The sequence below is a fragment of the Bos indicus genome, chromosome 6, assembly GCF_029378745.1.
Source record: "Bos indicus isolate NIAB-ARS_2022 breed Sahiwal x Tharparkar chromosome 6, NIAB-ARS_B.indTharparkar_mat_pri_1.0, whole genome shotgun sequence".
In the NCBI taxonomy this organism is placed as follows: Eukaryota; Metazoa; Chordata; class Mammalia; order Artiodactyla; family Bovidae; genus Bos; species Bos indicus.
The window spans coordinates 15,784,175-15,796,533 of record NC_091765.1 but is presented as its reverse complement, the minus strand read 5'-3'; the positions used below and the strand labels follow the sequence as shown (position 1 = coordinate 15,796,533).

Genomic DNA, 12,359 nt, shown 5'->3' with positions numbered 1-12,359 from the left:
TTGGAAACAAAAATAGAGAAGATATAAACATATTGTTTCATTGATTTTCATTTTTTATTGAATTATGTTTGAATATGTTTTGGAAATTTATTCTCCTCCTCAGTTTCTCTGAAAATTTTTCTTCTTCCTACTCTTCCTCACCTCCTGACCCACTTTCTCTTCTCTCTTCCTTGTCTTCCCTACTGTGTATTTTTTCTTATTGTGCTAGTCATTGGACAAATTCATCATTACCAACCAACAAAAGTTAGATGGTCTCATGAACACTTTCTGCCTGACATACGCAGTTATTTTCAGCTCATGGAAAAAGTTAGCTGAGATCACTTAGTCTTAAAACTAGTTGAGGAGTGGAATGGAGAGAAGGGTGGGTGGAGGGGTGTTCAAGTGTGAGGGATATGAGTAAGAAAAAAAAATGGAGAGAAAGGAAAAAAAAACCCAATTGAACCTTTTAAAACAGTTCCTAAAGCTGAACAAAAGATGGTGTTCCTGAGGAGAATAAAATATAATTGACTAGGATCACAACAAACGTTACCAATATGGATTTAGAATGCATGGTTGGTGAAGTCAAATGGAATGGCACTCCCCCTTTTAAATTCCAGCTAAACCTTTAAAGTTTAGAAATACTTGGATTGACCATGAGGTTTATAGAATTGACATGGTTGATTACAGAGATGCTGTGGCAAGATGGAAAAAAACTGGTTCTGATTCTCCCTGCTCCCTATATAATATAGCCCAATTCACAGATTCTGCTTCTTCCACCCAGTATGATTCTATCTTGACATTTTTGTTTATTGTTTTCCTGAACCATTCAGCTTTCATTGACAAACAGGAGAGTCAGTCAAACAACCACACCATAGTGTAAATTGCTGACAGTATTTCTGGAGATGCTCCTAGTTCTTAGGTGAGCTGTTAGCACTCAAGATACACAGAAAACCCAGTAGCCTCTGGGGTATGTGTATTTTTTGAGATCTAACAGAAGAGCTTTAAACTGGAGCTCCAAGTGAAAAGGGAGAGTACACATTGTGTATTCAGTATTATGGATTTCCCCGGTGGCTAAGATGGTAAAGAATCCGCCTGCAATGCAGGAGACCTGGGTTTGATCCCTGGGTTGGGCAGATCCCCTGGAGAAGGGAATGGCTACCCACTCCAGTATTCTTGCCTGGAGAATTCCATGGGCAGAGGAGCCTGGTGGGCTATAGACCATGGAGTCATGAAGAGGTGGACATGACTGAACAACTAAGCATGATTCAGTATTGAGACTCTTGCATCAATCTACCTGCTATGGGAAGGAATTAGCCAAGAAGTTGCTCATCTTCTCAAGGTCAGGAATGTTTTTCAAGCCCTCCCCTCCAAGGAATTCCCTTACAGTCATTCTTGGAATTTGAACTGAGTTTATCTCAACATTTCTGCTATGTTATACCCACTGACCTTTCCCATTCTGTATTCTTGGAGTCTTTTCCCTCATTTTTTATTTATCCATTCATTTGTTTATTCAACAAGCAATCAATGAACATTTATTGAGGTCATATTTGGAAGACTGGATTTGTACTTGGGATACAAGCTGATAACACCCATTGTCAAAAGCTGTAGAGGAGGGATAGTGTGATCTAGGGTCAACAATGAACAGCTGTGCATTCATTCACTCCACTGGCTTGAACCTAAATGGAAACTGACTAGAGGTAGCCTTTTCAAATTAATTATATGTAATGAAGACTCTCTGACACAACATTAGTCAATATAAATTGTTTAATCTAGGTGAGTGCCGATGATGGTTTGTTGATCTTATTGCAGGAGTAGATTCTCTCTGTCCTGCTAGTGGCTACCTTGACCTTCACTGTGGATTGGATCTGGAACAAGGGCTTTCAAGATCAAGAGTCTCCTGCCACAGACTCCACATCCCAGGGTCAGGGAGAGGAAGGTCAGCAGGCACTGCTGCAGCAAAGTGCAGCGTTACTAACTATGAAAGCTGGGGCTTTATATTTGGTAAACCCTAGTGTGTTGACCCTAAATGTGTTTAGTGCACTTGTTGGCTCTGCTACTTCAATTTGCCTGGCTGGACACTTTATCTCGATCACATCAGGCACATCAGGCACCCCTAATATGCTGATGTGGGTAAGATGTGGAGCCCTTCAGTGGGTGTAGGCAGCTCTTTTAGGCTGGTACTAGTAAGATGTTGTGGCCAGAACTGGGCCTTAGACTAAAAGTTTATGGATGTATGCAGACACACTATGTGGGTTTAAGTTATTTTATTTCTTCTAACAAAAAAAAAATGCATTTAAATAATGAATTCCTTATGGTGGAATTTCAGGAAAGGAGGAGAAATGTTGGGTGTTTGTGTGCTGTCTTTTCCTACTCTGTGACCCCATGGACTTGTAGCCCACCAGGTTCCTCTGTCCATGGGATTTATGAGGCAAGAATACTGGAGTGGGTTGCCATTTCCTTCTTCAGGGGATCTTCCTGATCCAGGGATCAAACCCACATCTCCTGTGGCTCCTGCACTGGCTGGCAGATTCTTTACCACTGAGCCACCAGGGAACCCCGAGATACTTGATTTCAGGTGGTCATTCTCAATTCCCCTGAAGTGTACCTTATTTCAAAAGTCTATTATCTTCTTTGTTCAGCTGAGCCCAAATAAGATGGAGATAAGATTGCTATCTTTCTAGACAAGATTAAGAGTTTTAGCTGAGTTTAAGAGTTTAGCTGAGATTTTTTTTTAAAATGCTTCCAGTTTAATATAATTTTATGTACATCCTTCCAACTGTTTTTCCTTATTTTCAGTCATTATGCTGAGATAAATTTATTCTACATCTTCCTTTTAATTTATGGAGAACACATCAAAATGTTTCCGAAACATTTAGTGAAACATCAGATGATCTTTCTGATTAAAAAAAGGGATTTTTTTTTAAGCCTAAAATTCAGGAAGTTGACTTACCAAAGCTAAACAGACTATAATTTTAAAAGTTTAGGATTGCTTCAGAATGTGAAATAAATAACAAGATGTCCCTATAATTTAGAAAAATATACCTTCTCCCCTTTCTTTTACTACTATTTTTATGAAAACAATAGAAATGTACAGAGCAAAATGGACCCTTTCATTCTTAAAATCTTCTTTTTCCGTGTGTTTATAATTTGGAATCGTTTAAGGTAGCATTTCTCAGAGTGTGGAACATAAGACCCTCAGAGTGTGTTCAAGGAACACAAGACCTTCAAGACTGCCCCAAAGGTACCCCACCAAACAAAGCTTTCTCGTTAACTAAAGGAAATCACTCAATAGTGTATGCTGTCTGGGAGACTCATCTTGTGATGGTAATGCAAACTGGAGGCCCTGTAAGAATGGAAGGTAATGAAAGAATGTTCTTAACTTTATCTTCCCCAGCATTGCCTGCTTTGCAAGTATATCTGCTACTATCCATGGATTGCATGTTGGGAAATACTGACCAAGTTTTTCATAGTTATTTACCACTCTTATTTCCTCTTCAGAAAAGAGAGGCAGTATAATTAGTTATTTGGATTTTAGACTTATACAGCCCGAGTTCTAACTCCAATTCTGTGACCTTGAGCAAATGACTTAACCTCTTCGAATGTCAGTCTTTCTGTCTCTAAAATGGGCATCATAATAGTACCAATCTTATGGAATTGTTGGTAAGACAGATCTTCTTTAAAGTACCTAATACACTGCCCGGCATGTAGAAAGCTCTCAAAGTTTTATATTTATGATTGTACTGTTACTATTAGAGAAGGCTTGGGTGTATATACATCTTAGGTACTCACAACAATGGGAGTCGATTATTGTGATTTCCATCATCTTGACCTTTTTGTATATAAGCAATAGGTTTGGGCAGATAATAGATCTTTCTAAAAGGCCAAGTTTTGCATCTGGAATCTGCTCCAAATGTCATGTACCATAGATAGTAGATAGTGAAGTCGCTCAGTCATGTCGGACTCTCTGTGACCCTATGGACAGTAGCCAACCAGGCTCCATCCATGTGATTTTTCAGGCAAGAGTACTGGAGTGGGTTGCCATTTCCCTCTCCAGGGGATCTTCCCGACCGAGGGATCGAACCCGGGTCTCCCGCATTGTAGGCAGAGGCTTTACCGTCTGAGCCACTAGGGAAGTCATCTACCATATTTAAAGAATTCAATGTCACTGAGACCAGACTATCTGTTTAACATAGTTTAGTTATCTAAGCTAACAAGTTTACCTTCCTTTTCCTTCTGTCCTTTCAACCGATTCCCTTTCTCTTTCTTTTTATGCATTTCAGCTTCAGTATTGCTTTGATTAATCTTATGTTTCCTTCTCTCTTTTATCCAGCATCAACTGATTTATGGTGACCTGGCCATGTTTTGTTAATCCACCAATTCAACAAATATTTACTGAGTACTTACATGGTCCCTGAATTTATGTATCATACTGAGCACCGAATTCCAGTGGCAAAAGGCAGAATCTGAATGCTTACATGAGGGAAAAAAAATAAATGAAAAGAAAACATAGCTTCTTTAGCAAGTTACCTGAAAAATAGCTGAAATTCAAGAAGCCTTTTGATTAGGAGTGAGAGATTGTGCACACAATAGACTCAGTGGCAAAGGTTGAATTTTTCTATCTCAAGCACACCTCTTTCCCAAATGCTCTCTCCCTGAAAGCTGCTGACAGAGCTTTGGCAAAAGATCATCCTCCCCTTGGCTGATAAGCTAAGCCCTGTTTTATATTTAACTCACTCCGGTGCAGGAGGGGTGGGGTGAGGGATGCGTTGTTTATAAGAGGAGCCGTGACAATATTTTCGTCAGTCTTCTTCCTCCCGCTCAGCCCCTCTTCTGGAGTCCTTACTCCACCCCCTTGTTTCCACATTCATCCTGGAGTGGCTAGTGGGAACGTGAAGGGAGAGGAAAAGACGCAAGAAGCCACAGAGAGGTTTGCGAAAGGCGAAAGCAGGCTGCCAAGCCAGGCAATTACTTCCAACTGGAAAAGGACTGCTGACGTTAGTTAGTTAAATTTAACATCCTTTCACGTGTAACATTTGACTTTGGAAACAAAAATGATCTTGGAGGAGAGATCATCTTGGGAAGGCTCTAAGAGATACTGCATTAAGACGAAACATGTGGCCATTATCTGCGCAGTGGTGGTGGCTGTCGGATTAATAGTAGGACTTTCTGTGGGTCTGACCAGATCATGTGACTCTACAGAGGGCATGACCCAGGGCACGACCCAGGGCACGACCCAGGCTCCTTCCCACCTGCCTCCCGTTACCAGCCCTCCAGAGGACCAGGGGGTCTGCCCTGCCAGTGAGGATGAAAGCGGAGGCTGGAAAGACTTCAGGCTGCCGGACTTCATCAAACCAGTGCACTACGACCTGGAGGTGAAGCCCCTGATGGAGCAGGACACGTACACGGGCAGCGTGGACATCTCCATCAACGTGAGCTCATCCACCCGGTACCTGTGGCTACATCTCCGGGAGACGAGGATCACCAGGCTCCCGGTGCTGAGGAGGCCGTCTGGGGAGCAGGTTCAAGTCAGGCAGTGCTTCGAATACAAGAAGCAGGAGTATGTGGTGGTGGAAGCAGAAGAAGAGCTTGAGCCCAACACTGGCGAGGGTCCCTACCACCTGATCCTGGAGTTCGCCGGCTGGCTGAACGGCTCGCTCGTGGGATTTTACAGAACGACATACGTGGAGAAAGGACAAACCAAGTAAACAAAAATTTTTTTGCTTTGTTCTTCCAAAGCTTTTATCTTTGCTTTCCGTTTCTCTTCCTTTCCTTTTCTCTTTTCACCTTTCAATTATTTTCATGGTCTGATCTTTATCTAAACCTGACTTCATTTCTGCCTGTTCCTCTGGGAAGCAAAAACTCTTGCCCTGTTGTATTTTCAAAGCCTATCACAAAATTTGAAACTATTGAATGAGCTGCACGGAGTCCAAAAAATCAGTGTAAGTCCTTCTTTTCATCAGGAAAAATCATAATATACTGCATTTTATCCTTAATATTTATATAAACTACCTGAACCTTTAAAAATATGTTTTTGGTAACTTTCACTGGTGATATTTGTGGGTTATATGGCAATGATTTTAAGCTGAACTTTTAAAATGATATCATACTAAATTTAAGTGAAAATCAGTAAATATCAATTATAATTTTTTGTTTTATTGGAGACTAAACATTGAAAAAGAGTATATAAAATTCATGTAACTGTCTTTGTGTTTTCACTTAAGAAAGGAACAGCTGTGTCTTTTTTATCTCAAATGGCCAGAACTATGTTTTACTCAATAAATACTCATTGAGTCCATGCATCAGTAGCAGCACATGGATAAATCTTTGGGCTTATTATCTATCATGCAGTATGCAGTAGTTATGCTCAGTCTTTTGTGACAAAAAAGATATATCAAGCAATTAAAGACATAAAAATATCCCCACACAAAGAGCCCTCCAAGTACACCTGTATATATATATTTGCATTCCCTGAGACAAATAGTTACTTGTCTTTCATTTAGTCAGAGGCCATTACTTAGAGCTATGTCAAAGACATAAACTCTCTCAATGAATTAAAAAAACTTCACCCTGTGGGTATGGTTCTTGCATCAGAAGAGGAAGGTTACACCTGAGGCACCACTGAACTTGAAACTGTTTTGACTTTTACCTACTTAGATTCTGAACAAGTGAAGAATGGAGAAACCTTAAAATTTGGCAACTCAAACTAAAGTTGGCAACTAAAAACGTACAAGCAAATCTTTGACACTCAATCAAACTTGGTATATACAATAAAAAGTATTTATATTCTAAAAAAAAAAAAAAAAGAAACCTTATGTCACTGTTTAGAGAAAGTTTAAGGCCAGCCCTCTGAATATCCCTATGTTGTTTGAAGCATTTTATAGAGCAAAGCAAATCTTTAGGTCAAAATGCTACCTGCTGTTTATCAGAAAGACCAAGGGATTACAATAAAATATTTCAACATTCTTATTGTGTGGTATAGTATTAAACTGAGTAGACTAGAAATGATAGTTTGAAAAAATATTTGGAGGGATCATGTTTATATAGATAGCATATATTAATATTACTAGCAATAAAACAATTCTATACACTATAGAATAAAGTTTCTTTATTGTTTACATATTTTTCTGTTTATAAAAATTACAAATGTTGAAAGCATAGAAATTATAAAAAGGGAAATCAAAAGAACGTATAAATAATTTCACCATCCACTGTTAACATGCTAATGGATATTCTAATTTTTTTAGGTAATCAAAATTGTAATTAAATTATCTCTACTTATCTCTCTATCCATATGCCTTTTAACTGAATATATTGTAAGCATTTCCATTTATTAAATATTTTCAAGAATCTGATTTTAAAGACTGAGCAATATTCCATTGCATGAATGCATTGTTATTTTTTAAAACCAATTCACTAATGCTAGACATTTGAGTAGATTCCAGTATTTTATTACTATAAACAAGTCAGAAAGAACAAAGCTGTAAGTACATCTGTAAGTGTACTTACAGTGTATTTCCTTATATTAGGATGTAGTCTGAAAAATAAAATTGCTGGGTCAAAGTATAAATATGTCAAGAAACTTGTAACATTTATTTTGGTTAGTTATTTCATAAAATATATTAATGAGACATTCACTACAGAAAACTCGAGAAGCAAAAAAATTATAAGAAAAAAAATCCATCTATAACCCCATCACTCAAGTATAGTAATTGTTAGTATTTAGGCAGATAGTTTTCTAGTCATTTTTTTCTGGACACATACATAGCATTATTATGCTTTATATAGTGTTGTGTAACATGTTTTTACAATATATCAACACTTTACCATGTTATTTGGTGTTTTTCTGCAAATGACTTAACGGATACATGATAGTCCATGATATGAATATAATGTAATTTATTCAACTTTCCCATTAGATTTGGGTGCTTAAATTGCTCCCACTTTTTTACCTATAAACACCTATAAAATGTAGTAAACAGCCTTTTAAAAAACTAGGAATAATATTTTCTCATATTTCTACAGGAAAATTCTTAGGAAATTGGCTCAAAATATGTATGAGCATATGCGTGTGTGTATATACACACATCTACACATATATAACACATGTGCATGTACTTATGTATATGTATCTCCAAACTGACTTTCACAAATATGTTCCAAATTACATTTTCACAAACAATAAAGTACCTATTTCTCTAACAATAAAATGATTTAAGTGTTTGCAATTTGGTAGAGGAAAAGGAATATCTAAAGATATATCTACCTCTAAAGAATATCTACCTTCAAGAGATTCTAAAAATCTGTTAGTGTAAAGTGAAAACAAGTCAAAACTTTTAAATGATTATTGCTAAGAGTTTAAAACTGCTTCTTGGGTTGTGAAAACAACAAAAATTGCATCTGAGTAAAGCCATCAAAATACTTTATAAAAATTCTATACACTATAGGAAGGCAAAAAATAAGGAACACAGTTCCATTCATAAGTTTCTGTTATGTATTTCATAAGTATAACTCTTTGGATTATTTTACCATATGAGTTAATTTTATGATAAAATATACACTTGAGAGCTGATGTTTTGAAACTTAGCTGTTTTAGTTGAGAAAATACTCTGAAATACTAAGTGACAGCAAGGTGGGGGAAGGCCAGTGGTCAGTTAGGCTCCCTTGGAGGACTGGTGTCCCCGAGTTTGTCTGTTTTCATTGGTAGCAGTTGAGGCTCTCACATTACACAGGATGCAGCCAGTTCTGTACTGCATTCATAGTTTTGGAACGATTCTGGCACATACTCGGTAACCTCATTTAGGCTCAATGGAATACTTTTTGTTTTTCTTATTATGAAATATTTCAAGCATATGAGAAAAATGTATTGTTTTCTTTCAAGCTTGTGAATAACGTTTTGACAATGCAGGTCTCCAGTGGGTTTCATCTACAAAATGCAGAGAAGAGCCACAACAGTGAGTTCAGGGGGAATAGCAGCATTCTTTTTCATATCATATAGTGAACTTTGTAATATTTGATGCTCATACAGTTTCAAATGCCATCAGAGCAATACATTTTTATGTATACTGTCAAGATTATATTTTCTAGCTTTTCTGCCTTATCGTAAAATTAACTCTGGGATTGAGTATGTGTGGTATGGGATATTACTGTTGGAACCACAGTGCAAACTAAACATAAGTGCACTCAATAGTCACCAAAATTACTTGATTTCTGTAAATACAACTGAGACTTGGACTTCACAGAAAGGAGACAACTATCTGAGCTTCTTTCTGTCAAAATTCAGAGGCAAATGGAGACTTGGAGAAGAAGGTAGAACCAGTTCAGAGTTCCCTAGCTATAATAACCATACCATCTCACTGGGGACAAAGTTGTAGTGAGGCTTGGGCGGAGAAAGTTTGAGAAACTTGACAGCCACTTTTTCTACCGTCTGGTCTGTTCCTTTGGGTCTGAGGAAAACCACTTCAAAGGATTGAAATCTTTGGAATGATTTCCTGCCCACACCACTAAACCGTCTTAACACTCTCAACAGTTACGTAGAATTCCCAGTTATTCTCTTCTCAGAGTTCCCCTCTACTCACATCTCCAAAGTACATAACAACATTCCCTTCTCTCGAAGGTTCAGCATTTCCTTCTCTACATCTGGATTGCTCTTATACAGCATTTCCTAATTATCAGTTCCACAGAGTTCTAGTTGCATGAAGGTATTCATAGATATTGCCAGAAAAAAGCAGAGGAGTTATTCTGTGGCCAAGGTTGTTTGGGAAATAATACTGAATACAAAATTATTTTTTTTTTAATGGTGGGACTCTTCAGAGACTTTTATATGATAAAGTTCATGACAAACCTCTAGAAGCTGCCACAGTATGCCGTTTCCCAACCACATGACTGTGGAATCTTTCGTGGTCCCTGAGTAGGGTCTCTGTGTGTCTCTTGTTCACAACCTAGCCCACAGAGAGAACTTAACTATTATTGAATGAATATATAGAAGCATTTTCATGTAGACTGTCACATGACTAGCATGCTCTGGCAAATATTGGGATCCATCGCCACAGCTTCTTTCCTGTAGAGGAATCCAGTTTCCACCAATGACACCTTCACTTTCCCACTAAGCATGGAAAACTTCTTTTGGTTCTTTTTCTCCCCATCTCATGTCAAAGGCAAGAGGAGCTGGTAAAATCTCTTTTTTTGACTTAGGAATGTCATCTTCATACTTTAAGGACTGAGAATCATTGGAATTGATAGGAATTACAACAAGAACTTAAAAGAAGGACAGTTTTCAGTTTGGGTTTTCTGGGGTTTTGGCAGAGGATGAGACAGACAGCATCACTGGCTCAATGGACATGAGTTTGAGCAAACTGTGGGAGACAGTGAAGGACAGGGGAGCCTGGCGTGCTGCAGTCCATGGGGTTGCAGAGAGTCGGACACGACTGAAAAACAACAGTATTTCTGGGATTGAAGCTGAATTTTGATGTAATGGTGGGATTTCAATAGGCAGTAACAAGTAATGTAAAAAGCAGGCAAAAAGGAAAGGCACTACGTCAAAAAAGCAGATTAAGAAGAAGAAATACCTTTGTAGGAGAGGTTTATTTGAAGATGCTATCTAGAGATAAGTCTGGAAAACCCATTGGGAAAAAAAGTAAGGATTATGCAGAAAAGGTTAACCCATGACTATTTACATGGGGAGAAAAGAACTAAATCTATACATGAGTATATGAGAGAAACTGCAGGTATCCAGGAAAGAGATAAGGATCAGGTAGGACAGTGACTTCAGGACAGACAGAAGAGAATACAATGAAGGAAACGGTCTGGAGGAACATAGTCAGGATTGGCAGACTAAGTGGCTATGGGGAAGAGATGAGTTAAAGTTACAGATCAAGGATGCTCCAGAAGTCTGATCTGATAGCCCACCTTTCACTGATATTAGAAATAGAAGAACCAGGTTTAGAAGGGGAGGTCATGAGTTTGGTGTCAGATGTGCTGAATGTTACATATCTAGGAAGAGATGTCTAGAAGGCATCTGCATAAATAAATCTGAAGCACAAGGTTAGGACTTGGGATAAAGATGTAAGAGTTAAGTGGAAACATGGCAGAAAAGAAATCAGTGGGATGGTCATAATTAAGGGTGCGTGTGTATGTGTGTGATATCCTCACACATGGATATGTATCCTCACTGTAGTTCTGATCTTGAAATTTTAACTGTATGTCAGTTTAGTCATTATATTCTTAGATTGATACATCAAGTTATCGGTATGCCCATTATCAATAAAGAACAGATTTGGTGGGGGCGGGGTGGGGGGAGGCCTTGTTTACTTGTTGCAGGATGCATAGTAATTTCCTTTATGTCGGAAGCAAGGAAACAAAAAGAAATTTTACTTGAGTATCCTCCACTTAGAAAAAGAGCTGTTGGCAAATAAATTAAAATAATTAACTGGTTCAAACCACCATAAAAATAGGTTGGAGTCTGGATAATAATCTAAATGGGTTGTTTTGCACCGATCAGCTCCCGTACTTAACTCTGGAACCCTGTACTAAGTCTGCAATGATACTTAGTTGTGGCGGCCTCACCTGCATCAGAAGTCCTTTGTTTAAGTTTTCACCCAGACCTTGCTGTTCATTTGCTGGCTCAAGTTATTAAACAACTGAACGTAGCCTGAGAGTCTTCATTGGAAACAGTGTGCCAGATGATTTATGAGGCAGTCAAGCAGTTGTTTTAAGTTGATTCCAAGTGAACAGCTTGGTGCTTGCATCGTCACTTCCTCTCCCTTCAGCTTTCTCTGAGGTTACCTTAATCTCACGCACTCAGAGAAGTCAGAGGAATGCCTTCCTTTTTGTAAAACTAACAAGCAACACAGAATTATATTTTTAATGGGCTGGGTCTAGTAAGTGACTTATTAACATGACGTGGAGAGGCCCCTGTAGAAAAACGCTTTATCTCAGCACATTTGCCTAGCATTATAATTATTCAGGACATACCCAAGAGTTACTCCTAAACATACTGTGATTAGCCAGGCTTTTTCCATTAAATTTGCAAAACAATTCATCTAATTTTAAAAAGAAGCTTTTATTGCTAAATAAAACCTCTCCAAAGAAGTCATTGTCCGAAATGGTTTTGTACGGCTAGCTCATACACATTGTTTTCAAATTTGCATATATTTAGAAAACTTTAGTAACTCTGGTGGAATTTAGCATATACAAATAGGGTCTTTTTAAAAAACTGAAGAATACTTGATTTATAATATTAGTTTCAGGTTTATAGTATAGAGATTCGATATTTTTATGGATTATACTCCATGTAAAGTTACTATAAAATATTGGCTATATTCCCTGTGCTGTACAATATATCCTGAGAGCCTGTTTTATTCATAGTGGTTTACACCTCTGAA

At 38.0% G+C, this 12,359-nt stretch overlaps 1 protein-coding gene and 1 long non-coding RNA gene across 13 annotated transcripts in view; one reads left to right on the top strand and one right to left on the bottom strand.

The window, feature by feature from the left end:
- The window catches only part of LOC109560248 (uncharacterized), a 125,202-nt gene that overhangs the window by 7,001 nt on the left and 105,842 nt on the right, over nucleotides 1-12,359 (bottom strand). The gene's annotated exons all lie outside the window — the stretch shown is intronic.
- The window catches only part of ENPEP (glutamyl aminopeptidase), a 79,250-nt gene continuing 71,657 nt past the window's right edge, over nucleotides 4,767-12,359 (top strand). Inside the window, exon 1 of the mRNA XM_019962307.2 lies at nucleotides 4,767-5,680. Within this exon, the coding sequence (XP_019817866.2) occupies nucleotides 5,031-5,680 (650 nt within the window). The 5' untranslated portion in view covers nucleotides 4,767-5,030. The remainder of the gene's footprint in view (nucleotides 5,681-12,359) is intronic.